Genomic DNA, 26,972 nt, shown 5'->3' on the forward strand with positions numbered 1-26,972 from the left:
GCCTCTGCCTTACTTTTATGCCTCCTTTATGTGATTTATGGAGTGTCAACATTTTGGCACCCATTCACTTGCATTGTATGGACCCACAGAGCTGAAATATTCTTTTAAAAATCTTCATTTGTGTTCTGCTGATGAAAGAAAGTCACACACATCTGGGATGGCATGAGGATGAGTAAATCATGAGAGAATTTCCATTTTTGGGTGAACTGTTCCTTTAAGTCAATAGGAGGGTTAATAAAAGAAATATTCAGAGGATATTCCTTATCTTGCCACTTCAAGGTAGTATGGTTAAAAAAAAAAAAAAAAAAAAAAAAAACACCTGAAATGACACCAAGAAGACAGGAAACAGGCTTCTTGGCTACTGCAGATATTGAAAAAAGAAGAAAGAGTCCACACTAATATATCATGCTCATCATATAAATTATCTTCTGGGCATACTATGAAAAATGTAATGTAAAAACATGTCAAGCTATGTCCTTAACTCAAATACAGGCAACAAGCTGTGAAAGATATATTTCTTTTCACTCACTCAGACACCTCACAGCGAGTGTTCGGCTGCTCACGCCTGACTCCTCCCCCTGAGTTCGATGCTCTCGTCTCTCGGCTCTGCTCAGGCTTCAGTGCGGGCGAGAGCGCTGTTAAACATGGCGTCAGACGGGATGATTTTAACCAACCACGACCACCAAATCCGAGTTGGAATATTAACAGGTAAATACGAAATGACACTAGCTCCTTTTCCGTCTCATCGCTCGTCCTGGTCTGATTTTTCATGCCGTAGCCCGCTGTGGTCTGTCGTGCTGGTGGTGATATGTTACAGTGGTGTTTTCTATCTGAGCGACTTGTGCCTATCGCTTGCGTTCCTCCACTCGTTTGTAGGCGACGCTGACCAAAATCTCTGTGTTTGTTCTTCTATATATTCTCTAATTCAATTATGCATCTGTGCAATTATGTACCCTGCTATATGAGATCTGCCTTTGGTCTGTCATGCAGCAAAGCTCAGTGTCAAGACAACAGTTTGTGTGATGAATTATTCATGCCTTGCACAGAAGACATCCAACTAACATAAAACAGAACGCAGGAAAACCCACTTACATCTGTGAATGAACCCACCGATCGCTGCCATATGTCTTTTTTACATTCATATTAGCATGCTTGGCAGTGCTGGTATTTGGAGTTGGTCACGCAGTGGGGTTTTTTTCTCCATGGATTTCTGCACAGCAGCATCTCGGGTTTACTCTGAGGCTTTATTTGTACACATGCACCGAGATATTTAAAGACCTCGAGCTTGCATGCAATAGATCCAGCTGTGCTTATGCACTCAGCTAAATCAGAAATGCATTTTAAACACGACTTTCAAGGTTACTGATAATGACTTTTAACTAAATGCATGCGATTTAGATGCATTTTAATCGCCCTCATTGATCGCTCCCTCTTCACCACCCCAATTTTTGCCATAAACGGTGGGATGCAACCGCCGCCTTCCCGTTAAAAATCGCTGTAGCGCTGCCGTTGCTGCCTCACGGGAGCAGGAGGGAATGAGTGGTGAAATGCACACAGTTACTGCATGCAAATGTCAGTGAGTTTTGCGGTGTGTTACGTATTCATTATTCCTCTCGGCGTGTTTTCGCCTCTCTCGCGCGCATATTCCGCGCGCGCGAGCCTCTGCGATGATTGTCGAGAGGGGGGATGGCATAAAACAGTATATGGGAATCCCCCTCCCCCCACCACACTCTCACACACACACACATATTAAAATACAAATACAGATATATTCACATACAGACATACATAAAGATACACATTCGCGCGCTCACAGCCCTGTCAAAGCATGACTGCTGATCGCGAGGGTGCTGTCCACCGCTATTTGGTGCTGAAATGTCTTCAGCTACATATTTGTGTTTGTCGCAACGGTTTCCTGAGCATCATACACCCATAACAGAAATAGGTTTGCAAATGTGAGGGGGGATTTTCCCGAGGACATTATAAGCACCCCCTCCCTTTTTCTTTTCTTTTTTTCTTATGCTAACATCAGCTGATGTAGTCCATCATTAGTCACAGTCACGCCTAGCCCTTCTAGGAGATTGGTTAGCATGCCTTCACTGTGTAGGGGCATTTCGTGAAAGTGCACGCTTATTGATGAGGAACTCTATGTGTGTGTAAATGTGTGTGTGTGTGCGTAAAGAAGGCAGCCAGGAAGCGGGAGAGTATGGATGCTGTAGAGTGAGACGAAAATGGGACCAATTGCCTAGAACTACGGAGCGTGCATACTTAATAGTGAACAGGCTTATTGCAGACAGAACACCATTTCTAGATGGTTGTGCATTGATGAGCAAAACCCTTCTGACCTGTGGGGCATCCTCGTTTGAGATGTTGTACATTGGTTAAACGGAAGCATATCAGGGGTATTCAGATTCGGTGTCAATGGTTTATAGAGTGCGCTAGTCCAAAATTAGCTCTCTAAAACATCTACCTTTCCTAGGCCTTATAAGTTGCACCGAGAAACAGAATCCGAATTAGAAACGATCGATTTCTTGCTATTCAGAGTTGATTTGTTTTTGTGTTTATTTGTGGGGTAGCAGTCGAAAGTGAGTCTGCACACTCTGCAGATTCTCCGAATGGTTTCCAAGCAAACATTATCATGGTTCACAGTCCTATCTGGTGGCAATACAAATGTTTTACATATAGCATCCAGAGCCTGGTACAGTTTTGGGGGAAAAAAAACTATTGAATGAATAAAAAATACAAATACAGAATTCTGGCCTGAGGTTTTAGTTGAATGCTGAGCTCAGAGGCTTTAGGTTTTGTTTCTCAGTGACCATAGAAAATGGTTATCCAACAAGCGGCTTCCTGAATGGTGCACGTCAGGAGACTGAATTTGTTATGTTGTAAACGCCTTGTATTTACTGCATAGATCAGGTATGCTTGACAAAACATTATTCATTCCGATTGCTTGAGCTGTAGATGGGAAGTTTTTGCAGATGTGTGTTGCTCACTATAGAAGCTCAGATCTATAACATCTATCAGTTCCTCTTTGATATCCGATACATGAAATAACACAGAATAAAAGCACAAGCTTTTAGATCTCTTCCTCCGCTGTCTTTCCCAGCTCTCATCTTTCCATACAAAGGTGGCAGAATCAGAGTTACATTCATGACTGTGGATGCTGTCAGGGCCTGTCTCTGGGGTGTTCAGAGTGATGTGCTGGTGTGGGCAGGACTCCTTTCTGTTTCCTCCCTCTGAACAGCTGTCGTGCTTCAACGAATACACTAAAGTCAGGTACGTTCTCATCATTGAGAAAATCACGACAGGAAATCACAGACACAGACAGGAAATCAGGAGCAGCACCTCTTGGAGCATCCTGGGGTTAAGGGTCTTGCTCAAGGGCACAATAGAGCACAACATTGTGGTCCGGAAGTAAAAATCAATTTCTTTTCCATAAGGACAATTATTTTTAATTTAAAACCTTATTATTAGGTTGTTAATAAATTGTATATGTTCCTGTTGAAGCCATCGGTTTGAGTTATTTCAAATTCATTAAAAAACATAAAAAAATAAAAATAAATTTATAGTGGAATTCCAGGTGAAAAACAACTACTCATGAATCATAAAGAGAAAGATTCACCCACTTCCGTGATGCATTTTGAATGACACTATTGAGTCAGTCTCCTGACACTCTTAAACTACTTTTTTATTTGTGTAAATATGAAAATTTTGCAATCAGTTAATTATATTCTTTCTATACTTATAATCAACAACTGAAAGCGATAGTTCACCCAAAAAATTAAAATCTTCTCTCATTTAATCACCCTTATGCCATCCTAGATGTGTATGACTTTCTTACTTTTGCAGAACACAAATTAAGATTTTTACAAGAATATAAGCTCTTTTGGTCCATACAATGCAAGTGAATGGTGCCCAGAACTCTGAAGTTCCAAAAAGAAAATAAAGGCAGCATAAAAGTAATCCATTCGACACCAGTGGTTAAATCCATGTTTTCAGAAGCGATATAATGGTTGTGCGTGAGAAGCCTACCAATATTTAAGTCCTTTTTTACTATAAATCTCCACCTTTGACCAGCCCCTACCATTAGGTGGCTATATGCACAAAGAATGCAAATCACCAAAAAACAAAAGAAGAAGAATGTGAAAGTAAAAGTGGAGATTTATTGTAAAAAAGAACTTAAATATTCATCTGTTTTTTACCCACACATATCACATTACTTCTAAAGACATGGATTAAACCATTGGAGATGTAACAGTTACATTTATGCTGCCTTTTTGTGCTTTTTGGAGCTTCAAAGTTCTGTCCACCATTCACTTGTATTGTATGGACCTACAGAGCTGAAATTTTCTTCTAAAAACCTTTGTTTGTGTTCTGCGAAAGAAAGTCATACACATTTGGGATTGCATGAGGGTGAGTAAATGATGAGAGAATTTTCATCTTTGGGTGAACTATTCCTTTAAAATCAACAGTTTTATATACACTGATCAGCCACAACATTAAAACCACTGACAGGTGACGTGAATAACATTTATTATCTCATTATAATGGCTCCTGTCAAGGGGTGGGATATATTAGGCAGCAAGTGAACAGTCAGTTATTTAATTTAATGTGTGTGAAGCAGGAAAAATGGGCAAGCGTAAGGATTTGAGTGACTTTTACAAGGGCCAAATTGTGATGCTAGACGACTGGGTCAGAGCATCTCCAAAACGGCAGGTCTTATGGGGTGTTACTGGTATGCAGTGGTTAGTACCTACCAAAAGTGGTCCAAGGAAGGACAACCGGTGAACCAGCCACAGGGTCATGGGCGCCCAAGGCTTATTGATTCGCATGGGGAGCGAAGGCTAGCCCATCTGGTCCGATCTGACAGAAGAGCTACTGTAGCACAAATTACTGAAAAACTTAATGCTGGCCACGATAGAAAGGTGTCAGAACACACAGTGCATCGCAGCTTGCTGCGTATGGGGCTGCGTAGCTGCAGACCGGTCAGAGTGCCCATGCTGACCCCGTCCACCGCCAAATGCACCTACAATGGGCACGTGAGCTGAACTGGACCATGGAGCAATGGAAGAAGGTGGCCTGGTCTGATGAATCACATTTTCTTTTAGATCATGTGTACGGCCGGGTGCATGTGCATCGTTTACCTGGGGAAGAGATGGCAGCAGGATGCACTATGGGAAGAAGGCAGGCCGGCGGAGGCAGTGTGATGCTCTGGGCAATGTTTTGCTGGGAAACCTTGGGTCCTGACATTCATGTGGATGTTTTTTTGACACGTACCACCTACCTAAAGATTGTTCCAGACCACGTACACCCCTTCATAGCAACGGTATTCCCTGATGGCAGTGGCCTCTTTCTGCAGGATAATGTGCCATGCCACATTGCAAATATCATTCAGGAATGGTTTGAGGAACATGACAAAGAGTTCAAGGTGTTGACTTGGCCCCCAAATTCCCCAGATCTCAATCCGATTGAGCATCTATGGGATGTGCTGGACCAACAAGTCCTATCAATGGAGACCCCACCTCGCAATTTACAGGACCTAAAGGATCTGTTGCTAACGTCTTGGTGCCAGATACCACAGGACACCTTCAGAGGTCTTGTGGAGTCCATGTCTCGACGGGTCAGAGCTGTTTGGGCAGTACGAGGGGGACTTACATGATATTAGGCAGGTGGTTTTAGTTTTGTGGCTGATCGGTGTATTTCCGAAGTTTTTAATTAGATTATGTCATTCACAGTGCTTCATGGGATTGTAGTTCATGCCCACGTCTTTTTTTATTCAATTTTCAAATACTTTTTTGCTTCAAATCACAGTTTGCAATTTTGTGCGTCACCTCGGAGCTGGTTGGTTTGTTTAATTGCTTAGAATTCTTTTATAAAGACATTTATGAAATCCCAATCGGAAAAAATATTTCCGGAGCCATGACAGCTGAAAAGTGCACTGTTGCACTTTATGGTGATAGCGGATCTCACTGACTCTCCACTTTATGAATCACCCCTTTCAGGCTTTTGAATGTACCTTTAACCTAAGGGTTACTTGCCCAGATCTTTAACCACCAAAGACCAAAGTTTCCGGAAACTGCTACGACTCTCGCTCAGTGCGTGTGACGCATATTTCGTCACCAGCACACATACGAAAAGTCTGTGTCTGTGCGCGTCATCTGTGCATAGCCTCCCGTTTACTGTACTAATTAGTATCACAGAGCAGTCATAGTGTGCATGCGTTAAAAACGTATACTTTGAAAAGGCTAGAGTGCTCCACAATGTGCAAGACATAATGGCACCTGGAAACAAGAGTATACCCTAGCCTTAACATTCAACTATTCCTAGCTGGATTGTCATTATAGGCAGCACCACCTTGTGGTAGGCGTATTGTATTGCATTATCATATATCATAGATAATGTAGCTTAACCTGCAGTTTTAGCACCTGTCGGGCTATTTTCCCACGTAATAATGATAGTAACCAATTAATTTTTTTATTATTATACATGAATTATAATGGATTCTCACAAAGTATTAGTCACCAGTCATCTGCTCATACTTTTACTACCCTTTTTGAAAACTACCTTCAGATGTACTTACTCAAGGCCTTTGCGGTGTCACAGCATGTTAGCACCCTCCCGAAGGGTATCTTTCCGCTAATGCTCAAACGCACACAAACCCATAGCTACAGACTCTCAAGCGTTTACACTTCAGCTATCTTTAACACCTCCTGAAACTCTCCACCGGTGAAGGAACAGACACTTGAATAGCAATTGGGAACCCATGTGCCAGACTTTGAGAGAATTTGAAAGACATGGGCCTCTGCCAAGATCTAATCTCAGCTGTACGTCAACAGTTGCCATTAATAAGCCTTAATGAAAGATAGTTCAGATGTCAGTCCCCAGGTATCATTTCGAAGCCATCAGTGTTGAATTACAGGGGCATTAATTCACAAGTGTTTGAAATTCAGACAATATCAGCCCAGAAGAACACAGATAACAAACTCATAATGGGCCTTACGTTAGTCATCAAAACAAAAATTTGTTGACTGAAGGGAAATATGGGTTATATGTTATGGTATATGTTATGCGAATAACCACTTCCATGTTGACACAGCGACATAATATAAATATTATAATATATATATATACAGTATATGGCATTGGTACTCTAAGGTTTGTTGCCCCTTTACCATAGAGGCAGATATAAGGTGTATGGACCTCATTGTACAAGTTTTTGAAGATCACAGTAATTTTTCAAAGTTAACAAGTGTTTTGAAAAACTCTGGACGCACAGTCACTGATTACTACAATATCAGGAAGATAAGACCCTTCCTCTCTGAACATGCCACACAACTTCTTGTTCAGTCACTTGTCATAACTAGACTGGACTACTGTAACGCTCTCATTGCAGGCTTCCCTGCATGTGCAATTAGACCCCTGAAAATGATCCAGAATGCAGCAGCACGTCTGGTCTTTAATCAACCAAAGAGAGCGCATGTTACACCACTCCTTGTCTTTCTTCACTGGCTGCCGGTTGATGCACGTATCAAGTTCAAGGCTCTGATGCTGGCATACAAAACAGTAACTGGGTCTGCTCCAGCATACCTAAAATCATTTCTGCAGAGCTATGCGCCCACTAGAAGCCTGCGGTCGGCTAAGGAACGTCGCCTTGTTGTACCAACACAAAGAGGCACCAAAACACTTTCCTGGACTTTCGGCTTCATCATACCACGTTGGTGGAATGACCTTCCCAACTCCATCCGTGAAGCTGACTCAATTTCTGTCTTCAAAAAACGACTAAAAACACATCTTTTCCATGAGCACTTAACCAGTCACAAAAAAAAAAAAAAAAGATTTCCTTGTTGCACTTTAATCTGTTTTGAATGCTATTCTGATGCTAGTGAAATTTGTAATATGGCACTTTTTGTACCACTGTCTCCTTAAGATGATTCGCTTATGTGTTCCTCTTTTGTAAGTCGCTTTGGATAAAAGCGTCTGCCAAATGAATAAATGTAAATGTAAATTACTATATCATGCCTTATGGCTATATTTTGTGTTCATAAATAATGTTGTTTTCTGAAAGTGTTGTGCTTTATCCACCTTATTTTGCAATGTGGAAGTAAGCAGTGGCTGCATTTCTGGCGAATGTGTAAAAGTTCCACTGTTATTGATCGCAATGTAAATAAATAGAAGGATAATAATACCAGAATTTAGTGATATAAGTTTATAAACTATCACACAACCATAGGATGTACAGCAGAATGATGGATTAATGTTGGATAATTTTCTAACTCTAGCATTTATAGTAATAGAGTATGTAAATCATTCACTTGTTGCTGTGTGTTGTATTGAAGAGACGGTAATAAAATCTGCTTCTTACTTTACCAAGATAGTGACGATGCAGTGTTTCTTGTCTCCATGTAAACCTCCATTTATATGTACTTGCATAACCTCCGATGATGCCTTTATTTGTTTATTTCCAAAGGCGATGTTTCATTAGCCATGCTGAATGGGATGATCTGCGTGTCTGTTTACTATACACCGCTAAGAAAGCGAGAATGCTCTCTGACAAAAACGGAGAGTAAAAGGCGTTTATTAATTTGCCAAGATGAAACAAGATGCAGTTTTGGTGTAAATGAAGTTGAAGCAGCATTTGCCCAGCGGCTTTCTGCTCTCTGGTTGTGTACATTTTGTAGAGGTGTGTCAGACGGCGTGGAGGACTGTCCTGTCAGCGCCTGATCTCTCATTCGTTCTGCCTGTGCAACAGTGTGTGATAAAACGATGGCAAAATGCAATATACAGAAAAACTATATGCGTTCAAATCCAATGAGTTTATGAAAATCATAATTAATGATAATAATATGACGACATATATTGCCAGCCTATAATATAAAGCAGCATAATGTAGTATTTTTGTATCGCTAAAATAGCTGGAAGTGGCTGATACCGGAAGTGGTCCACATTCAAGGTTAATAATGGCGGTGCCCTAGTTTCACTGAAAAATAAGGTGGATAGAAAGGTGTAGCCGATAGCACATCTGTCCTACTATGCAACAAGAGAGACCAATCAAAAGAGGTTTTTATGTCGCCACTTTGGTAGATTATTAATCTATTCCATCGAGGGATTTCCATCTAGATGTGAAAGAGATTAAATTGCATGCTCATGATAAATCCATTGCAGTTGTTATCTGCATATGTTTAGAGCTCAGCTCTCTCAGCATGGGCACAAGAATTTCTTTTTGAAGCGGATTATCTTTGAAGCATCTCTCTGCCGTTTAGAGAGCCATAGCTCGTACTGAGAAATACTTAATGTAAGTATCCATTGTATTGTAGCCCCTTGGCAATGATGTATTCTTTAAAATGCCTAAGGGGCCCACTTAGTCCAACCAGTACAGGAAGAATTGAAACTGAGGTTTTGTATGCAAGTACTATACCCAGTTCCATGCATGTAGATTTACAGTTTCATATTAGGTTGATACATTTTGGCAATTATTTTACATAAATATACCATGCTTACATGCAATGTTGTTTTTTTTATTTTGGTTATCATCTTAGAATAATATTCCATGTATGCATGTCTTTATGTAAAATAATGGCCAAATAATAATAATAATAATACTTTTGCATTAGGGCTGGGCAATATAAAATTAAGTAATATTGTAAATATAGCAATGATTTTAATGCACTTTTTATTTGGCCACTGAAAATAAAATTTGAGGCCGATACTGATCTCCGATGTTTTTAATGCTAAGATTGGCCAATACAGATTTTTTAAAAAGTGCCCTTTGCCACACTTTTGCAAGTTATATTGTGCAGTTAAATGTTTATCCCTCACGCAGTTAAATTATGGTAAATTTCTCTTGGGTGGCTGCCGAAAAATTGTCAGTTCCTGAAACCCCTGTCCATGTTTCTTCAATTGTCTTTTTCAAGTCTCCACCTTCCTCCTCCATTTCTCTGACAGAATGTGTGCATACGTGTAACATCAGTAGAATAAGCTAGAGACAGTAATCAAAATTCTTGCCAGAGACGATAATTCAAAATGTATACCAGTTGTGAAATTTCTACCGGGTTTATCATGTCTACCAGTACATCGCCCACCCCTACCATGGCAACATTTTTGAAAACAAAATGACGTGCTTCATTCACATTTGGCTGCAGTTTCCTAGTGAAATGTCCAGCGGGGGACTCCAAAAACAAGTGAAATTATGTTTATAAGGTTTATGAGGTTTATAAGGTAAATTTTAGATGGATGTTTTAATGAGTAAAACATACTTCCTCAACCTAAAACTTTAGCCTAAACCTAACCCATAGTGTCCTAAAACATAAATGAGAGGTGAACAAAACAGACATTCTTACTTTTAACCAATGCCAAAATCTAACCGATAGCGTTTTAAAAGCAAATTTGAAAAAAAAAAAAGCAAACATTTTTCTGAAGCAACCACGTCATTTGTGTCTCTTCTCATCACTTTAGTTTTACTTTCATTCTATGAGACAAGGTCGATTATGAACTTGAAGGCAAAGTGCTGGAGGTTCACACTTTCTCGCAAATCCAATTTTTTTTAACTGCTACAAGTTATTATACAAATAAAAAAATGCAACAAAGTATCACAGAAAAGGAGATGACAAAAGATTTGTCACGAGGACATATTTTATGCCATTTCAGAGCAAATATATAATTATTGAGATGTACTGTATATCAAATATTGTCAATAGGCTGAAAAATGTCAGGCTAAGTTTTTGTAACCATATCGCCCAGCCCTTTATTGCCTGCAAGTGTATTGTCTTTGTTCATTAGCTGAAATAAATAATAATTTGGCATAAAAAAGCATATTGTCTTTCTGTGAAATAAAAGCCTAAAAAGAATACAGTTGCAATGCATGCAAACATGTCTTTATTTTGACTTTTATTGTACAGAATGAGAATTTGCCTACTGTACGTGCAAAGTTATTCTATATTTTGGGTATAATTTCACATAAAAACTTCTTTATTTTTGCTAATATTTTAAAGACAATATGCTTCCATGCAAACAATATTTTGCCTGCTGTTCTACATAATGTTTATAAACTTGAAAGCAAAATTATTCACAAACATGTAGGATTTTCATCATGGTTTTATCATTGTTTCATAACACATTTATCGCGTTTAAGTTAATCTTCCACCACGCTATTGGTTGCCCTTGTGACTGACAGTTCTCCTGTCCTCTCGCAATGTGTTCCTGCTGGGTTGGCTCGATGGCCTGCCTCGATTACCACACCACAAGCTCCATTCATAAATGCTTAATGGCTCATGAACGTGTTGGCTCTCTGTCTGTGTCCTGCTGGGGATTTGGAGCAGTGGGAAATATGATCCAGCAGGACTTTTATACCATGCCGTCTAGCCTATGCTTCGCTTCCCACTTACACTGAGTGTGTGAACTCAACTGTGTATTGCATGTTTTACACACAGAATATGTGACTGGCTCTTATAGACAAGTTGATCATTCAAGTTTGTGGTGAAATAGACATTGAGTTTTTTTAACGGAAATACATCCAACAAACTATTAAACTTGTCTGGTTGGTTGTATCCCTCCCTATATCATAATTTAAAGGAATATTAGTGACTATTTTGAACTATGTCCCGCATCTGTGTAGAAAGTGTGTATAAAAGTGCGTTTTCAGTAAAACACTTATAGCTTAGCAGGCATGCTTGTATGCGTTTGCACCTGACCAGTTTCATTTTAACACATGAGGTTTATTATGTGTTATGGTTATACTTCAAAAACAGTGTAATTGTTGCATATTTTAAAATGTTATCTGCAGTACTACTTGCCTGTTAAAAACGGTGCATTACATAAATGTTAGGATGGAAACACTTGTCATGTCACAGAGGTCTTTGTCTTAGAAATTGCCCGTATCATCATTTTTACTATTAACTTCATTGAAATATTCAGTGGCCCTAGTTTTTATTTTTTTGACTGAGATTTAATTTGAGGTGCAAAATGAAATGATTAAAACAAAAAAAACAAAGCGACTTTAATACAAAAGCTGCTAAAAACTGTAAATATGTCTTGATGAAATGGATTTTACTCATTTAGAAGACATTTATTAGCTCAAATGAGACCCATTTCTGTATGACAAAAGATCAAGTCTAACAAGATATTATTCACATCAAAGTATTGCTTTATTTTTGTGACTTCAGGCCTTTTTTGCTGTTAATTATCAAGAAATGACCTTTGCCCTTCTCTGTCCCGAGATGCTCTGAAAGCTGGCCTTGAAATGGTGGATTTTTCACATTGGCCACCTGACTGCTGATTAAATTGACCTCTGAAGGGGTTCATGGCTGGTCATATATTTATCACGTGTTTCACCATTAGAGTCCAGAGAGCAGCCAAGATCCTGTGATAGAAACACACATACACACAGACACACATATACATACAGATGTACTAGTGCAGTGGCTGAAATACAGCACTATTGGATAGTTAGCACAGCAGAGGCTGAAAATGAGCATCATAATCCTCATGCAGTTTTAATCTGCCTTTAATCATTACACTCATTACACCACTCCTCTGTCAACGGCACTCTAAACACACATCCGCACAACGAGATGCATACAACTCTGAATACATAATAGACTGTCTGTGTGTTTGTGGAATAGATCATCTAATGCTGCTTTCACGTGCTATCGGAATTATCCTACTTCCCACTTCTGAAGTGGTAATTACGAGTATGTCGTGTTCACATGCTTTTTGTTGGAAAGAACGGGAATTATGGACGACGCCAGGTTCATTCATTCATATTTCTTGAGGAACTTTTATTTTGACACCACAATTCATATTACTTAGTTAGCTTGTTGACGGTAATGGAATTTACAAGCTATTTTCACGGTGTAAAAATATACAACATGCATAGAATGGTTACTGATATACATAAATGAATATGACCAAAACGACAAGTGCTAACAATTAGCTGTATTTAGAAAAATGAACAAAACCTGTCATTCACTACAGAAACTGTACTCTCCTCTGCCATGTTGAGTTTAGAACTCATCCCATCTCGGAAACTCGGGTATCAAAATTATCTCAGAGTTTCTCAGTCGTAATTATGACTTGAGGGATCATTCATGTGCAACTTCCGAGTGGGATACTCGTATTTACAATAATTCCGATAGCACGTGAAGGCAGCATAAGCATCTTGGATGTGTCATGTCTTTGTGATTGTGTGAGCAAAATTATGTACTGTAATTGCTTATTTTTAATGGTTATTTCGAAATATTTTAATATTTAAAACATTATATTTCATGCCATTCATACGTTTTAAAGCCTTAAAAGGAAATCATACAGGTATATCCCTATTTTATTATTCGATTTCGCATTACGTGTACAGAAACAGTTTCACAAATCAGTCATAGACCGCATGTGCCTAACGCGTTCATATTCGCTCACGGTCAGCACGGTATACTTTGAAAGGAAACATGGGGTCTGCTCCAAAACCTAGTGAACGTTCTGATTAGAGAATTTACATTTTTGGGGTGAACCATCCCTTTAAGAAAGTAAATGGAATCAATGTTGATTTCTTATTGTCTTTAAAGCTGCCTTAGCATAGTTAAGACAATCTCAAAAAGGTTGATAAATAGAGTGAGGAAGTTCACAATATACAACACAAATTACAACAGCTAGGCCTTACATCATATTCCGGAAACACCTCTTACAGTGAGGTTAAAACTGTATCAGTAACAGTAAAACAGTCCCATATGGTGGAAACAGACTGTGAGAATCTCCCAAAGTGTCTCGGTAATGATCGCTTCTCTTAAAGATGGCTTCCCATCTTAACGTGCCTGCGTTCTGTTGGCCCGTGTCTGGATGAATAATTTAACTCAAGCCTTATCTGGACACAGCGTGTCTGTGTATTCTATTTAGATAATAGAATACAAGCATTAATCACAGCCACCAACCCCCCATCCACCACCAAAAAGAAACCCCCCGTTTCTAAGGAATCTCTCTTGTGCTGTTCAAACCGCTCTTTACGTTTTCATAACCTGTTAGAGTGTGTGTTCTCGATGTTAGTGAGTGTTTCAGAGTGACAGTGAATGCCATGACTGAGATGGTTGATGATGTTTTCTGTGCTTGGCACTGGTTTGGTGTTAGCTGTGACTAATAGATGATATTAGCAACCACAGACATATTATCTGACAGTTTGTAGTAAAACTACCGTACGTGGGACTGAACCTGCTTATTAAAGTGCAATAAAGCTTTCATAAGACTCTTGCTAATTGCATGTTTCATATCAGGCTTTTGTTTCTCTTTAATTCTGTTAAAAGGCGAAGTGAATCCAGGCACTTATTGCACACGAAGCCTAGACGGGGCATTTTCAACTGTGCGTATCCATATTACTATAACTTCCAACAAGGGATGGGACAATATATCAAATTTCAAAATGTCATGAACCAAAATGAATGACGAACCATATCGAGGTAAAATTGGACATTTCAAAATTTGCAACATTGTTTTCTGTCCATGTGATCATAAAAGAAATAACCCGTCAAACATCTTTCTGTTGCTTTTTTCTATGCTATGTACAGGGTTTGCACAATATCCTCTAAGTGCTTAAAGTGCTTGAATTTAGCTTTTAGATATTTAAGTACTGGAATACCTGGAAAAGTGAAAAGTGCTTGACATTAATAGATTTTTAAGTTTGACTTAAAGGGTTAGTTCACCCAAAAATGAAAAATCTCTCATCATTTACTCACCCTCATGCCATCCCAGATGTGTATGACTTTCTTTCTTCTGCAGAACACAAAACAAAGATTTTTAGGAGAATATCTCAGCTCTGCTGGTTTATTCAATGGTGGCCAGAACTTTGAACCTCCAACTCCAGTGTTTAAATCCATATATTCTGAAGCAATATGACAGGTGTGGGTGAGAAACAAATCAATATGTAAGTCTTTTTTTACTATAAATTTACACTTTCGGCCAGCCCTCCTATGCGCGTTCACAAGAGGACCAAGTTCTTCTTCTGTTTTTTTTTTCTTTTTTTTTTTTTTGCTGAGTTGCATTTTTCGTGCATATTGTAAAGTAAGAAAATGAATAAATTATATTTGCACAACAGCTCAGTAGGTGGTGATATACACAAAGAATGTGAATCAGCATTAAAAAAAAGAACTCTTGTGAATGCAGGGCTCCAGACTGAGACTAAAATGGTCGCAAATGTGACCAAAAATCATTTATTGCGACTATAATTTAAAATCTAGTCCCCATTTGGTGACAGTCAGGTTGTGTGCATGCATATGCGGTTTCATCAGATATCATCTTGTGAGTTATTGAATACATCTATAGAGCACGCACCATCAGTGTGTCTCGTGCTGCTTTTAACCCGGTCTGTTGTGGTGTCGCTGCACCGCACGCAACAACAAACCCAGCACGAGAGAGACATGAACAAATGATTCTTTTGAACTGGATCTTTTTCATGAATCACCCGAAAAGAACTGAGGGTTTGAACTCAGGAGCTCAGGTTAGCAGTTTGAATCAGATTCACTTTCTCAGCAAATCAGCTGTCAGTGAGCTCACAACTGGGATTGCAGACATTTCAAAATAAGAGTCCCATGTGTACACACATAAACTCAGCAAAAAAGAAACATCCCTTTTTCAGGACACTGTATTTTAAAGATAAATTTGTAAAAATCCAAATAACTTTACAGATCTTTATTGTAAAGGGTTTAAACAATGTTTTTCCATGATTGCTCAATGAACCATAAACAATTAATGAACACACACCTGTGGAACAGTCGTTAAGACACTAACAGCTAGCAGACGGTAGGCAATTAAGGTCACAGTTATAAAAACTTAAGACACTAAAGAGACCTTTCTACTGACTCTGAAAAACACCAAAAGAAAGATGCCCAGGGTTCCTGCTCATCTGCGTGAACTTCCCTTAGGTATGCTGCATGGAGGCATGAGGACCGCAGATGTGGCCAGGGCAATAAATTGCAATGTCCTTACTGTGAGACGCCTAAGACAGCGCTACAGGGAGACAGATCGTCCTTGCAGTGGCAGACCACGTGTAACAACACTTGCACAGGATCGGTACATCCGAATATCACACCTGCGGGACAGGATGGCAACAACAACTGCCCGAGTTACACCAGGAACGCACAATCCCTCTATCAGTGGTCAGACTGTCCGCAATAGGCTGAGAGAGGCTGGACTGAGGGCTTGTAGGCCTGTTGTAAGGCAGGTCCTTACCAGACATCACCGGCAACAACGTCGCCTATGGGCACAAACCCACCTTCGCTGGACCAGACAGGACTCGAATGAATGAGCGTTACACTGAGGCCTGTACTCTGGAGCAGGATCGATTTGGAGGTGGAGGGTCCATCATGGTCTGGGGCAGTGTGTCACAGCATCATCGGACTGAGCTTGTTGTCATTGCAGGCAATCTCAATGCTGTGCTTTCCAGGGAAGACATCCTCCTCCCTCATGTGGTACCCTTCCTGCAGGCTCATCCTGACATGACTCTCCAATGCCACCAGCCATACTGCTCGTACTGTGCGTGATTTCCTGCAAGACAGGAATGTCAGTGTTCTGCCATGGCCAGCAAAGAGCCCGGATCTCAATCCCATTGAGCACGTCTGGGAACTGTTGGATCGGAGGGTGAGGGCTAGGGCCATTCTGCCCAGAAATGTCCGGGAACTTGCAAGTGCCTTGGTGGAAGAGTGGGGTAACATCTCACAGCAAGAACTGGCAAATCTGGTACAGCTGGTGGCCCACACGCACACACACACACACACACACACACACACACACACACTTTCTTGAGGGACACTGTAACACAGCTCACGAACAGAAGTGAAGGAGAACACAGGGAAGCAGGTTTTTCCAGGCTCAGGTAGGACTTTTAATCGGCCACTTCAATGCTTTACAACTTCACAAACTCGTCAGCTTCACAGGCATGTAGACTTAAATTCATTAGCGTCACAGGCACGTAGTAACTTAAACACATCAGCTTCACAAACATAACAGATTAAATGTAGCAGCTTCAAGATCACCGTGGCCTTCCTTGTGCCAGACTCTCTCCCTCTCTCTGCTGGTAGCGTGGCTGCTTATATGCCACCCTCCCCATGCTCACTGGAATTAGAAACAGGTGTTAAACATAATCTAGCTCAGGTGCAAGTGCCCTTACTGCTTTCTCTCTCTACGGACGGACACTTGTCCACGCCCCCGCTGCCACAGACACATTATTCCATTTCTGTTAGTCACATGTCTGTGATTCTTGTTCAGTTTAGACACTTAGGACAATTGAGGGACTTTTTTTTTTTTTTTTTTAAACATTCACTGATGCTCAAAAAGACAACAAACTACTATATGCATACTATACTTTATGTAATTATCTGTAATGTAGATTGTGAAGAGCAGCTTATATTTGTATAAATTATGAAAGAGGTGTGAACATTTATGAGACAAAACGGAATGCAAACTTATCTTCTCAACTACGTACTGTATACTGTTTATTAAACCTCAGATTAATGGGTTATCAGCTGTCTTTTCTTCTGCTTTCTATCTTGTTTCTGAACACTGGAATTAGAAACAGGTGTTAAACATAAACTAGCTCAGGTGCAAGCTGAATCGAGCAGTTCTGTGATTTGGTGACTAAAAACAGCCATTTGACTCCTTAATGTTTCAGTTTAGGAGCCAGTGGCTCCTTAGTCATATTTTTAGTCTGGAGCCCTGGAATGTGCACAGGAGCGTCAGTGTAAAAGTAGATTTATTGTAAAGAAAGACTTAAATATTGAGCTGTTTCTCACCCACACCTATCATATCGCTTCTAAAGACATAGATTTAACCACTGGAGTCTTATGGAATCACTTTTATGCTGCTTTTTGGAGCTTCAAAGTTCTGGTCACCATTCATTTGCATTGTGAGGACCAACAGAGCTGAGATATTCTTCTAAAAATCTTTGTGTTTGTGTTCAGCAGAAGAAAAAAGTCATGCACATCAGGGAATGCAAGAGGGGGAGATGATAAGAGAATTTTCATTTTTGGGTGAACTATACCTTTAAGAGTCCAACTACTTTTTAGGGTCTCAGTACAAGTCAGTGCGGTGTTTTAGACACAGGCAGTTGTTCTGCAGTAGATTAAGCTTCAAATCTGGATGCAGTGCTGGACTGTGGGATTAAAGCTTTCACATGCTGGAGCTCCATCCGCAGTATCACTTTAGTTTCTCCCAACTGAATAGAACCCCACTGTGTGCAAGTGAAGGATGGTGCTACTGTCACTATATCCAAACACTATTTGTAGCAAATCAGCCTGCAGCTTGAGACCTACAGGAAGTTCTTTGTCTCATGGCCCTTTCACGTGATTCACGTCAAGTTTTAAATGCAAGCATCACGCGCCGCTTTGACCTCCACATGAAAAATTATGCAGATAGTGTCACAAAAGGGAGATGCACACTAAACATAAAAAAACAAACAAATATTTGAGCCTAGAGCAGAAAAAAATCCCAGCAATTGCTTTGATACATTTATTACAGAAAAGTAATAAAAAGGACTTGTTGAATACATTAGGAGTTAAAGGTGCAATATGTAATGTATTTACTGTACTAAAGCATAAAATAATCATAATGTGTTATCAGAGGAAACATGCTAAGTTGAAATACTGGCTTCTCCGAAAACAGTGCTACAGCCAGTATATTCTATTTTGAAATGTCTGTTCCGGGCCGGAATTTCTGTTTGTGTTTTGGCCTGTGTGATCCCGCCCACTGCCCATTTCCCAATAGTATTTCTACAAAGATTTGAAACAAGTTAGCAGGCAAAAACAGCACACTGCAGCCATGGAAGCCAGCAATACATCTAGCTAACATTAACAGAGTTATAAAAAAATCCACATGAGCTGGTTTATAATTTGCAAACAATAAAAACATTACAAACGAATACATTAGCTGATCAACTTACAGTGTAAGGCTTGTCGCTTGCCATTGTCAGTTTGCTCGTTCCTGTTGTGTGTCCTCAACCTGGCAACCCGCGTGAGCTTCGAGTCTGGGGAGGAGGGGGCGGGGGAGACAGGCTCTCTCCAATATTTTGAATTTGGACTACAGTACCCATTTTAAACGCTTGATGTCAATGTTACATATTGCTCTTTAAATTAGTCTGAGGATGCTAAGAAACATTAAGGTCAACATTAATGAATAACATGAAATTAGACATATAGTTTGAAGTTGTGTTATCTGCTAGGCCACCACTCTGAAAATATTCTATATGATTAAACCAGCCTGTTCTCATGAAATTTACATGAACATTACAATTCAAAATTTACGTGCTGTATAACACGTTTGGCTGCAGGTTTCTAGTGAAATGTCCAGCTGGGGGTGCCAAAAGCGTATAAAATGGTGTCGTATTAAGATGAATTTTAGATGGACGTTTTTAAAACTTACCTCCCTAACCTAAAACTTTTGCCTGAACCTAACCAATAGTATTTTAAAATAAAAATTAGACGTTTAAAAAAATACCTCCTTACCAAATCAACGGCTAAACCTTACCATTAGTGTTTTAAAATATAAATGAGACGTTAAAAAAGACACCCTTAACTTATCAATGTCTAAACCTAACCATTAGTGTTTTAAAATGCAGAAGCACATTTTCTGAAGTAACCACATCACTTTGTGCCACTTCTATGACTCTGTTGTGTCATGTGCACAGCCATTTTCAGATCTCTCCAGAGATGTTCAATCGGGTTCAAGTCTGGGCTCTGGCTGGGACACTCAAGGACATTCACAGAGTTGTCCAGTAGCCACTCCTTTGTTATCTTGGCTGTGTGCTTAGGGTCGTTGTCCTGTTGGAAGATGAACCTTCGCCCCAGTCGATTCATCAAGGATGTCTCTGTACATTGCTGCATTCATCTTTCCCTCGATCCTGACTAGTCTCCCAGTTCCTGCCGCTGAAAAACATCCCCATAGCATGATGCTGCCACCACCATGCTTCACTGTAGGGATGGTATTGGCCAGGTGATGAGCGGTGCCCGTTTTTTTTTATAAATTTGCAAAGATTTCAAACAAACTTCTTTTACGTTGTCATTATGGGGTATTGTTTGTAGAATTTTGAGGAAAATAATGAATTTAATCCATTTTGGAATAAGGCTGTAACATAACAAAATGTGGAAAAAGTGAAGCGCTGTGAATACTTTCCGGATGCACTGTATGTAGGTGGGTCTGTAATACATGCATTAAAATGTGTAATGTTTCATAAGGTGCGTTAGAGGAAAGGCATGTAGATGTCATAAAAGAGCATGGTCGGAGTAATAGAGAGAAAAACATATATTTATAAAGTCATAATCAGCCATTAAAGTCATGATTTGAGTGAGAGTGAATAAAACACAGTTTTTGAAGTGCCTCTAGTATTCATTTCACCTGGAAACAACAGGGAATTGTACCTGGAGACACATATAGCAAGTTTTACAAAAATGTATATAGTCACGTTTTCACTGTGAAACCAGGTTGGATTAAATAAACAAAGAAAGAATGATACACTTTTCAGGTTAGGGTTAGCCAACCTACAAATGGCTTATTTAAACTTGACTCTGCACATTAAACTGGATAAGGGAATGTATTTTAATATAATAAAAATCACAGAACGGTTTTAAAAGAGAAGGTGAGTTTGAGCAGGACTGACACTATGGCATTCTTTGGTCACCTGAAGTGTTTATAAGAGGAACACCATAGATATTGTTTTCATGTTTTACAGTGACACTTTTCTTAGTAATTGATGTTGTGCAGGAGATCAGATATGTGTGCTAGTATGTGCAGACGTGAAGCAAAAGTGCTACTGAAAGCACAGGTGTCATCAGCAATGGGCTTTATGATAATTACCTGCGTTCACAAAGGGAATAGCTCTGTTTGTGTTTGTGTGTTTTTGGTTGTAAAGGTTTACATCATTCCTCTGTAATTTGAAATCTTTTTCCTCCCTGTGTATTCTCTCTCTCTCTTTCTCTCAGGATGTGTGGCTCATCCTGTTCATCATTTATCTGATCTTCTCTGTCTTCTCTTCACTCCCCCTTTCTTCTCATTCGCCATCATATCACTCACTGTTCCCCATTCAATTGTTCCATCCACACCTCCCACATTCTCTTCTTCAGATCCCTCCATCCTTCATTATTCCCCATTGTTCATCCTGACGGACCATCTGTCTCTCTCCATCTCTGGCTGTCTTTCTGTCTCTCCCTGTCTGACTGTCTGTCTGTTTGTAGCCTTTTCTCTCATGCATCCTGAAAATATGAATACTCTCTTTTGAGTATATTGAGGAGTGGTAAGAAAAGAAATGAACGAGAAAGAAGTCAAGATGATGATTGGCTGGATGGAGGGATGAATAGAGACGAGTGCTGAGAGTTGTGTATGTAGCGGGTTTCTGAACTAAGCTCTCTTTAATATTTATTAGTGTGGTAATAAAATATTTAAAATGCCGGACAACCCCATCTCACAGAAGAAAAAAAAAAAAAAAAAAAACGGAAAAAAACTAAACAAAACCCATATACCTGGCAGAAACGCTGACTAGTCGACTAGTCATTCAAGAACTGACCGACTATTTGTAAAGGGGTTGGGGGAAAGGAGGAGGCGAGAACCGGCTTGACAATATAAATAATAGTTTAATAATAAACTTAAACAAAAAGACACACAAACACATGCAGGGCAGCTGCCCATAATTCTCTCTCTCTCGAGCTGCCCTCTCCGGTCGCCTTTATCCCTCGCTTGCCTCATCAGGCTGATTGGGGTCCGGGCGTGCGTCATTCCGGCCCGGCCCCACCCTCCTCCGCGCTACAGTATTTTATTTTCACATGCCTAACTTTTACGTGCAGAACTTAAATCACTTAAAATGCAATGAACAACACACAAAAACAGATACCAGTTTTTCCACAAAGTGGGGGCCTCTCAGATAATGTGGGGGGCCAATGTGTTCCATGGAAAAATCAGGCTCTAATTCCTCTCTGTCTTAGTACTTTTTTTTTTCAAAACATGAGGCAGCATGGAAATGAACATGGAAATGAAATAAACTCTTACAAAGTTATAGACATTTCTAGAGAGGATGTCAATTTTTCTAGTTATGTACAACTGTAAATTATTTCATCAACTAGAAATTGCTGTTCATGAGTGCGATCTCTATAAAATGTTTTTAAAAATCCTTAGAAATCATAAACAACTGTAAAAGTCATGGAAATTCATTTGTTTTAAAAGTGTAGGAACCCTGTATTTTTTTTTATTTTATTTGTTTTGTTTTTTCCCCTTTTTCTCCCAATTTGGTATGGCCAGTTCCCAAAGTCCCCGTGGTCGCGTAGTGATTCACCTCAGTCCGGGTGGCGGAGGATGAATCCCAGTTGCCTCTGCGTCTGAGATCGTCAACCTACGCATCTTATCACGTGGCTTGTTGAGCGCGTTGCCACAGAGACATGGCGAGCGTGGAGGTTTCACGCCATCCACCGCGGCAACCGCCCTCAACTCACCACGCGCCCAACCGAGAACGAACCACATTATAGTGATCATGAGGAGGTTACCCCATGTGACTCTACACTCCCTAGCAACCGGGCCAATTTGGTTGCTTAGGAGACCTGGCTGGAGTCACTCAGCACGCCCTGGGATTCAAACTAGCGAACTCCAGGGGTGGTAGCCAGCGTCTTTACCACTGAGCTACCCAGGCCCCGTATGTATTAAGATAATCATAATAACATCATTTAGATGATTTATTAAGATGCGAGTGTGGTCTTGTCAGGGCTAGATAGTGAATACTGTGTCTTTGACTTTGACCACCACTGTTATACTTTGTCAAGTTTCCATGACAAAGACAGATGTTTAAAGTAATTTTTTCATAACGGTATGATTTTTGTGTGTGTGTGAGTGCCTGCTTTATTATTGTGTGGTCTTGGCGTTGTTTCGCATGTGTGTTCAATATGGAGAGATGGGCTACATTTTGCTGACTAAGTAAGTTAGCTGTGAAGCTGCTGTGTATGATGTTTTATTAATCTGCTCTGGAGAGCAAGAGAAGTCGAGGGCAACTTTCAACTTATGATTTTTTTAGTCATTTTTCACTCAGACTTAGATTAGCATGTTTTTACTTAGCTATACTTTACATAATGTTGTTTTATTCTTTCAGTTCGGAAAGTGAGGTCAAATAATTTCGTGTTTCAGATGTTTGATGGGCTTTTTGACAAAACTGATTGACTGAATGCACTTGTTGAGCGATTGTGGCCAGACTGAGGGTACAGAGCAAACCAAAGTAACACCGCTGGGAATAGTTGTATTAGGACACTGTGCTGGCAGCTGGTGGTGGGAAAAGGACCCACAAAAGACACCATAAAACCATAGTAAAAGTACTAATTTTCACTGGTGCAAATACTTATTTCTGAAGCAACACATTCACTTTGTAATACTGTTATTTTTTTATTTTTTTTTCTCTCTCAAGCTTGACAGACCAGAGTCACTATTCACTTATAAACCCTGCAAATAATTTTTAACAGAAGAAAAAGAAGTCATAATAGTTTGGGGTAACATAATTACAGAATGAAATTTTTTGGGTTAACTGTTTCTGTAATTTGGCATAAATAAATAAATAAATAAATAAATAGTTGTTAATGCTTTTAAGATTGTAAAGGGTTTCTATAGTTTACAAAAGCATTGAACTTTTGCCTTCATAAATCCATGAGCAGCAGATGAAACGCAACACACTTGCTACTCTTTCAATTGGTGGTTGTCCAACTAAAAATGCTTATGCTTACATGAGTATGGGTGATGTAGAATTACATTGATAGATTGTACTGTAAATACAACGTTCATGTCTAAACAGCTAAAGAATCTTCTCATTTTGAAATGTTCACATCAGGGACTAAAACCGAAATATTGTTTATTTCGGTTCGTTCTGAGCAAAAACTGTATTTTTCTGTTCTGGTTCAGAAGTTCTGCAGCATCCTTTCCAAAAGGTTACCGGTTAGTACTGGTTTTTAAATGACAGTACTCTGCGCTAAGGGGTGGGTGAAATACCAATTGCAGTGTTGCCAGATCTCGAGAGAAATGAGCAACCTGGTCTGGAAAAACAAGCCCAAAATATGCTATTTGCCTCACTAAAATAAGCGAATATTAGCAATAAATTTTTTTCCTGTGTGGTGGATTTATCAGCATATAAATCATAACAGCATACAGTTAATTAACAGTTAGTATAATTTTATTTACAAATCTGTCAAATCAGTCAAAACCCGGCAGCAACAAATCTGTATTAATACATCATATCTAACAATAATTTAGTGAAGACTTGAAAACAACTGTGAAATGTACTTTTTTCCTTTTCACTGTATCTGGATTAGCCGTGTATGTATATGTAGTAATTACACATAGTTTTTAAAAAGGTCTTTATTCACAGAATGCAACATCCACAATGGGAAATTAGTCAAAAAATGTGTGATGCACCAGTTTCCTTCAGGATCAAAGCACATGTTTCATTTTCTCGGGCAACATGAAGTGATGTAGTTCCAAAAATGTACTGTGATAAACCCTTTGGCCTTTAATTTCATGAAAAAAATTATCAGAACAAAATTAACCAGTTATAACCGGTTACCAGCATTTAAAAATAACGTTTTCACTCCAGAACAATTGAAAATCAGTTTGTTCTGGTTTTCGGTTACATTCTGCTAAAAATTTTGTTCGTTTTCGGTTTTTCGTTTTCGTTCCTTGATCCATTTTTAGTCCCTGGTTCACATATTATCCATCCTAAATAGTATGCAAGATTAGAAGTAGTCTTAAATGACAGTATGTTCAAAAAGGAGTGTGCCTGGAGAGATGCTGTAATTTTTCTATGCATGCTTTTTGTCTAATATTGCTCATAACCCTTAGTTTAATGGAATTGGAGTTTATGACAGTTCCTTCTTTACATTTTAAGAGGTAGAAAAGTGGCGAAGAGTGGAAAGTTGAATCTGCTTCAGCAGTTAAAATGTGTGTTAATAATGCATTTTTAAGTAATGCATTTAGGTGCATGCTGACATTTACATGCAAACGCAAGCACTCCATACTCAAAAGTATGTACTTTCCAATCACTGCTAAGTATATATTTTTAAGGAAGAGTTCACCCAAAAATGTAAGTTCTGTCGTTTACTTCCTCACCCTCATTTGTTTTAAACCATGTGACTTACTTTCTTCTGCGAAAAACAAATAGATATATTTTAAAGAATGTCATGAACTCCATACAGTAGCAGTTGATAGTGACTCTAAAGCACGCTAAAGTGTCACAGATGTTGTCCATGCTACTTGTGGGTCATATTTCAAGTGTTCTGAAGCCATAGGACCACTTTGTATGATGAGCAGAATGAAATCAACAGAAGTCCATATTCACTTTCAAATCAAATCATTGATCAACTCATGTCTACGGAGTCCATATCAAAAATGGCGACATGTCAACAACAGCAAGTCATACAGGAGTAAAACGACATGAGGGTGGGTAAATGATGACAGAATTATAATCGTTCTATTTTTCCTATAAAATAACGCCTGGTACTCTTTGTTAACACTGTATGAAAATATACAGTGTATGGATATGCGTATGTGTGTGTTCAGAGGTGATATAAAGACAGTGTTTTCTCTGTGATTAATTAAATACCCACAAAGCCTCTCCATGAACATGTCTACAATGCTCCCACCGTACCATCAGCACCCTTCCCCCTAAATAAATGTTTTTCTCTCTCTCCTTCGCCACTTTTCCCTTTGTGAAGCGCTTATCTAGAAATTGAGCTTTTGTGGAGACTCTGTACGATACATTTTGTATAAAGGTGCTTTGAAATGCAGCTCACAAATTGGAGTTCCATTGTGGCCTTCCCTGTTCTCTCCTTAAAGGGATAGTGTTGGTGATGTTATGCTAATTTTGTGGTCCAGATCTAATAAATTATTCAAAAATACATAGAAAATGCAATTCACATAAAACAATTACAGCGTACACCTATTTTATGATGAACATGTTTTGTTTGGTGGACCATAAAATGGAAAAAAAGAAATCCCTATACTTACGTTGAAGGAGAAATCAAAGCCATAACTAGGGACTCTCATGGAGACTTGGGGTGGCATCTTTTGACTTGTGCAAGTAAGCAACCGCCTAGAAACCAATCATAATACTTTTGCAAATGCATTGCCACGTGCTAAAAATCTCAGAGTCAGAACACATTAGCCATAATATAGCAAACTCCTTGGCAACCAACTGTAACACCTTAGCATCACTGTGGCACCGTATGCACAAGTGCATGAAGAAAATGTAAAACTCTAGTTTTAGCTATGCTAGACTATGCTAGTGTCATTCTTAAATGAGGATATTTGCTATAGTTGCTGCTTACTGCCAAAATAAACTTTAAAAAACTTGAGGCATAAAGCAGGATGGAAATGAACCTGCTGGATTAAATGATCGTCCAATCAGAGGAAGACTTATCCTTGTACCGTAAAGGTCACAGTGTGTAAGACACAATTTATTTTCATTAGCACAGCACGCATGGAATACGCTAAATGCTAAAGCCCTGTTTTTCTAGACATGCAGATAGTCCGTGTTTGTGCACGATGTCTGCGCATGAGCCTAGCTTTGTCTGTACTTAAAAGAGTCCACAAAGCAATCAAAATGTGCATGTGGCGAATGTGTCCGTATGTGCTTGCCATTAAAGAAGTAGGCTATACTTTGAAAGGCTGAAGTGCTCGATCATGTGCGAGACTTACAACATGACCACACAGAGGTCGGCATATTGTTTCCGATACTTCCGGTACTCTAGGATCGGCCACATCACGGCGACTTACTGACAAGTGCCATCTCATCAGACATGTTTGCATCAGCTCCAACGTGTTTATCTTTCCCTGTGGCGCGACCGGAAGCACATTGCGTCAGCAACGTGGGAGGCCCGTGTTAGGATACTGCATTGAAACCAGCAAGTAAAATCAGTGATGAGCACGATTCAAAGGTTGCATTTTTGCCTCTAACATTACATTTTCCTCGTCACTGTATTACTGCCTGTACAGCTAAA

General features: G+C 39.4%; 1 protein-coding gene across 8 annotated transcripts in view; it reads left to right on the forward strand.

Moving 5' to 3' along the window:
• The first annotated feature begins 605 nt into the window (after positions 1 to 605).
• LOC127411258 (gephyrin-like) overlaps positions 606 to 26,972 on the forward strand; it is a 137,956-nt gene continuing 111,589 nt past the window's right edge. For all 8 annotated transcript variants that reach the window (XM_051646683.1, XM_051646685.1, XM_051646684.1 and 5 more), the window contains exon 1: positions 606 to 708. In XM_051646683.1, the coding sequence (XP_051502643.1) occupies positions 645 to 708 (64 nt within the window). In that variant the 5' untranslated portion in view covers positions 606 to 644. The remainder of the gene's footprint in view (positions 709 to 26,972) is intronic.

This window comes from Myxocyprinus asiaticus, chromosome 20 (assembly GCF_019703515.2).
Source record: "Myxocyprinus asiaticus isolate MX2 ecotype Aquarium Trade chromosome 20, UBuf_Myxa_2, whole genome shotgun sequence".
NCBI lineage: Eukaryota > Metazoa > Chordata > Actinopteri > Cypriniformes > Catostomidae > Myxocyprinus > Myxocyprinus asiaticus.